This window comes from Haemorhous mexicanus, chromosome 9, assembly GCF_027477595.1.
Source record: "Haemorhous mexicanus isolate bHaeMex1 chromosome 9, bHaeMex1.pri, whole genome shotgun sequence".
NCBI classification, from domain to species: Eukaryota; Metazoa; Chordata; class Aves; order Passeriformes; family Fringillidae; genus Haemorhous; species Haemorhous mexicanus.
The window spans coordinates 76,800-82,234 of record NC_082349.1 but is presented as its reverse complement, the minus strand read 5'-3'; the positions used below and the strand labels follow the sequence as shown (position 1 = coordinate 82,234).

Below are 5,435 nucleotides of genomic sequence, written 5' to 3'. Positions count from 1 at the left end.
TAAATATAAGTAATATAAATATATAGTATAAAGACAGATCTGTTCTTCAAGGCATTCTCTATACTAGATAATCTATAAATATAGTAAAAAATAGAAATGTACATGTGAATATAATGATGAAAAATAAAATTATTTTTGAACTTTTAAATACGGTTTAACTGAAGGGGTGTCTTTGGTTTTTATTTGGTTAGAGACAGGGGCTTTATTTTAAACAAGGCAAGTATTATAGAAATGTAAATCTAAATATAGAAATATATTATAAATATATAAAGATATGTAACTATAATTAAACTATAAATGTAAACCTAAATATAAATATATGTAAGTAATGTGAAGAGATGTAATCTAGAATATCAATAACATTATAGGGCAATTGAAATTATAAATGGGAAAATAGATACGAAAAATATTACTATAAAATATGTTAATATAATTTAAAAGAAAGGTCTTTTTTTCTTTTTATTTGGTGTGAGGCAGGGTTTTTATTTTTAATAATATGAATATAGATATTATTGTTTGATATTTCTAAATATAGAAATACGCAGCCGTGCCCCTTCTCAGCACGGCCCGCGGCGGCAGGTCTCAGGCGCGGGCCGGGCCGGGGCGGTTCTGCGGGGCGGGGCAGGGCTGCGCAGGGGGCGGGGGCGCCCCATCTGCCGCCTTTCCGTGGCGAAAGGGGCCCTTGGGCGCGCGAGCGTTTCCGGGGCAGCGTCTTCACCGTCATGCTCGGCGTCTGCGTCGTGATCGCCATCATCATGACAACGCTCCGCGCCTTCACCTGCGACGACCTCTTCCGATTCAACAACATGTGAGCGCCGGGCTGTCCCCTCTTCATGCCCCCGAGCCCCTGCGCTCTTCCCCACCCCGCGGGGTCCTCGCGGCGCCCCGCCGGCCGGGCGGGCCCGGGCCCGTGCTGAGCGCCGCACTCTCTTCCCCCACAGCAATCTGGACCCGCTGACCGAGACCGTATCCTTCCCGCCGGGGCAGGGGCGCGGGGTCGGGCGCGGGCGGCGCAGCCGTGACGGTCGCAGTTGCTCCTTAACCAAGCGCCCAGTACGGGATTCCCTTCTACTTGCAGTACCTCGCCCACTGGCCCGAGTATTTCATCGTCGCCGAGGCTCCCGGCGGGGAGCTGATGGGTTACAGTGAGTGCCGGGTGTCCCGGCGGTAACGTCTCCCTTCGTTGCCTCTTTCGGGGATTAGAACGCGGGAGTTTTTCTTACTCTTCGCGTTGACCAAATAACCAACATGGAAGAGGAACCTTGCGTTGCATCTTCTCGTTTCTTAAATGTCTTAGGGTATTATGCAGGACTCATTACCATAGCTTCCAGTTTGATGTTCCTAGCGCAGCGAGGAGCCTTGGCTGTCGTAACATCCACCCGTATTTGGTGAATGGGTATTTTTGTAATCTGGAAGATACAGTCCCTACCCACCGTCAGTAAAAGTGCGGGGCTTGCCTTTTGCATTGCCCTGTAAGGGAAAGCTCTGGGCCTGGATGTCATTTGCTAATTTGCTGTGGAATACTTGTGTTTTTCAGAAATCATGCCAAAGAGAACTGCTAGGAGACGGGGTGGGGCAGAGTAATGGTTTTTGCAGGGACCCAGGAACTAAAAGTATTTAACATATTAAGCTGAAAGTATGTGTGCTGTATAGAACATTTCTCTGTATCCATCACACTTGTTGCTTATTAGCAGTGCCTGTGTCATCTGTGAAAAGCAGAGGGTGGAAGTGTGAATTTTCATTAATAAACTAACATTGGATTGAAAGGAGAGAAACTAGAAAAAAGCCTCCCCAAAACACCATCCCCACCTCCTTTTTTTTTTTTTTTCCCTCCTTAAACACATTGTGTTTGCAGGGCCTTAGCTTTCTATTGCCGGACTGGCAAAGCTTCCCGAGCTCTATTCCCTCATAATCTCCAAAAGTCTCAGATAGTTGCTGGGATGGTAGTTTTGGGTTTCCAGTCCTCTGTTCCTCCTTTATTTCAGTCAGATTTTAAATTTTGGTTCAGTGAGACTTGTGAGAATTACTTAAAATTTGCATTTAGAAGTCGCCTCAAGGAAGGAATTTGCAAACTTGTTTGGTGTTTTTTTACACTAGTCAAGAAACTGCTGTAATATTTGAGTAAAATGACATTTTTAGTGGCTAAAATCACAATTTTAGAGTGAAAAGGTAGACATCCCTGTTTTAGCCTTTACCACAATCATTGTATCGTGTGTTTATCCATGGCTTATTCCTCTTGTGACGTTGTCTGGCTGCAGGCAGTGCATTACTCCAAAGGTGCTGCTGCGCTGATGCTCTGTATGTTCACAGTCATGGGCAAAGCCGAAGGCTCTGTGGCTAGGGAAGAATGGCATGGACACGTTACTGCTCTCTCTGTTGCACCAGAATTTCGACGGCTGGGTTTGGCTGCTAAATTAATGGAGCTCCTGGAAGAAATTTCAGAAAAGTGAGTAGTATGGCTATCTTTAAATTCATCTTTTAAAGTAACATTTAAAAGTAGTATTTCTACAGAAACATGTCCCTGTTTTACGTGGCAGAATTTTGCTTTACGTGGTGTTCTGATTTTCTTAAATTCCTTCTAGTTGGAGAAAAAGAGTTACGAAAGTTGCTTAGCAGTTTAAAATCCCAGGGGTTCTCTGTGAGCTAACTTGCCAGAGAGAGGAGGACATAGCCTGAACTCCAGTAGAGATAGTGTATAAAAGAACATTCCTTGACAGAGTCCACACTGTTTCCTGTAGGGCCTCCAATATACTTGTTCAGTTACTGCGGGCTTTGTGCAATGCCCTCAGGCACAATCCTGAACAAATTTTGTACTGCAGAGATTATCTTAGTTTACTTGCCATCCCGTGCTTGGTTACTTGTACCTGAGAAAATTTAATTTAGTGTCAGATGAACCCACAGGGAAATGTCCTTAACTGATTATAGTAGCGCAACCCCACTATGGTTGGTAAGACTGGAAAGTAGTATGATGTTTTGAAAAACTTGCCGTGTGGAATTAAGGGTCTGTCATCTCCTGTTAGGCAACTGAATTTTGTGACTGATTCCACTTCTCCTAATCCAAGCAGTCTAAAATGTGGATACTTTTTAAATTGGATTTAGGCCTGTGGGGGCATTTAACTTGTCTTGTTCCTTCTGATCAAATTTCTGAACCCACTGACTGGTGAAAAATTGCCATGTGATAAAAATAAAATTAAATCCTTGTCTATGATTGAATTTTCCCATGGTAAACAAGTGTATCTGTTATTACATTGGGAAAGATGTTTAATTAGTATACTACATTGGACTTGTTTGTGTTTCATTACAATTTATGGGTTGTTATTTAGAAATACATTTACTTACTATTCCTTAATGTGGCTTTGTTTGTTTCTTTTCCTCTCCTGCTAAAGAAAGGGTGGATTTTTTGTCGATCTCTTTGTGAGAGTATCAAATCAGGTTGCTGTAAATATGTATAAGCAACTAGGCTACAGTGTGTACCGGACAGTCTTAGAGTACTACTCAGCTAGTAGTGGGGAGCCAGATGAAGATGCTTATGGTAAGTTCTTGTTTGGTCTCAAATTGAACAGAACTATTCTCATGTTGAAAGTTGCTGGGATTGTTTGTAAGACTCTTACTATTTTTTGATATGAAACCTATAAAAAAACCATGAAACAATTTGAAACAATTATATGAAACAATTTCAGATAGTTGCTGATTAATGGGATTTTTGTATTTTTGTAACTTTTCCTAATTAAGATTATATCAGTTACAAAACTTAATCTTGCCATTTACACATTTTGTAGCATCTCTGGCAAAATCAAACACAGAACAAGAATAAATGAGAAGGAATGTCAGTGCTTTGTTCCTTTCATCCCGGAACAGGGACTTGAAACTTTGTTTTTCTCAGATGTCTATGTATAAATTAACAATTGTCAGCATTCCGCAATGACAAAGAATTGGGTAACATTTTCAATTTAAAAGGGAAGGAACATGGACATTGAAGTATGTTAATTTTAATTATGTTAACAAAAGTGAACTACCAAGTGCTTCCTCTTTCTAAATCCTTCTTAAAATTATCCTCCCAAAGGGTTACATGGTGAGGCTGTGTATCATTTCTGTTCTTGCACTGTTTATTTGATACGTAGGAGCGCTGTGAAATACAAGGGCTCAGACAGACACCTACCATTGCCGCATGTGACTTTAGTCATATATTTGCCTCTTTTAGCTTGTCATTTCCTTTCTATTTGGCTGAGTTTCATGCAGTGTTTTATATCAGTTGATATCATTGCCATTGAGCAACATTAAGGACAGCAGTGTGTCCTGAGGACAGCAACCAAGATGATGAGAGGTCTCAAGAGCAAGATTTAGGAGGAACAGCTGATGTCCATGAGTTTGTGCCACTTGGAGAAGAGAAAGCTGATGCATGCACTTTTCACAGTCTGTAACTTCCAAGGACTTCAGAGAGGGGTGTTGATCTCCTCCCTCCGGTGACCAGTGACAGGACATGAGGAGATGGAGCAAAGCTGTGTCAGGGAATGTTCAGAGTGGGTGTTAGAAGGCTCTTCACCGAGAGTTTGGTTGGTAACTGCAATGATCTCTCCAGGGAAAGGGTCATGACACCAAGCCCATCAGAGTTCAAGGAATATCTGCACAATGCTCCTAATCATACGGTATCATTTTAGTAGTACTGTGTGGAGCAGAGCAGGGAGTTGCACCCTTATGGGTCCTTTCAAACTTGAGATAGTCTTATGATTCTGGGAAATTTTCTTGATTAAAAATTATCTTATTTTAACGGAGAATTCACTTAATATGGCTTTGTACAAGGACTGCATTACTATAATAACATTTTTTTCCTGTTACTATAGATATGAGAAAAGCTCTTTCCAGAGATACAGAGAAGAAATCAGTTATACCTCTGCCTCATCCTGTGAGACCAGAAGACATTGAGTAACTTTAAGCTGTGGTTCTCATGCAATTTACCAAGGGTCAGGTTCCATCTTCTATAACCCCCAACAACTTATGCATAAGAAGTTTTAGGCCAAATGTTTTTCCCATAAAATACTTAAAAGCAATGTTGAGAAGCTGACTAACACTGCTTCTTTTGGTAATGCCTCTATACTGCCGCACTTACTCAATTTTTCCTTTCACATGTTGGAGAGTTGGAGACTATTAAAATGGAATTACTTCCTGTATGGTCTTTTCTTGGTTTTCTTGTGGCAGCTAAAATTTATTTCTGTTTCAGGAAGCATCTCATTGTATAGTCTGTGATTTAACAGTTCCCATGCCAGCTTAATTGTGGTGGAAGAAGGCAAATGAAGCCAGGACACTTAACTAGGATGCCCCAAACCCCTGCCAATCACAGGTTGCCAAAAAACCCCCACCTTAGGTTACAAAAATACTAGAAGCTCAGGTACAAAAATACCAAATACTCCGCCTACAAAAAACTAGGTTCCACAATA

General features: G+C 41.3%; 1 protein-coding gene across 1 annotated transcript; it reads left to right on the top strand.

The window, feature by feature from the left end:
- Window positions 1-650: 650 nt before the first annotated feature.
- Window positions 651-5,168, top strand: LOC132330806 (N-alpha-acetyltransferase 20). Its single transcript, XM_059853508.1, has 6 exons — window positions 651-808; window positions 942-966; window positions 1,055-1,145; window positions 2,311-2,446; window positions 3,387-3,532; window positions 4,842-5,168. Exons 1-6 carry the CDS (start codon window positions 723-725, stop codon window positions 4,925-4,927), a joined length of 570 nt encoding a protein of 189 aa, XP_059709491.1. The 5' UTR covers window positions 651-722; the 3' UTR covers window positions 4,928-5,168.
- Window positions 5,169-5,435: the final 267 nt, after the last annotated feature.

Coding starts and splice junctions, on each gene's coding strand:
- LOC132330806 (XM_059853508.1), top strand. CDS start 723: ATGCTCGGCGTCTGCGTCGTGATCGCCATCATCATGACAACGCTCCGC. Junction 809..941: donor CTCTTCCGATTCAACAACAT/GTGAGCGCCGGG, acceptor CTTCCCCCACAG/CAATCTGGACCCGCTGACCG. Junction 1,146..2,310: donor CGGGGAGCTGATGGGTTACA/GTGAGTGCCGGG, acceptor GTATGTTCACAG/TCATGGGCAAAGCCGAAGGC.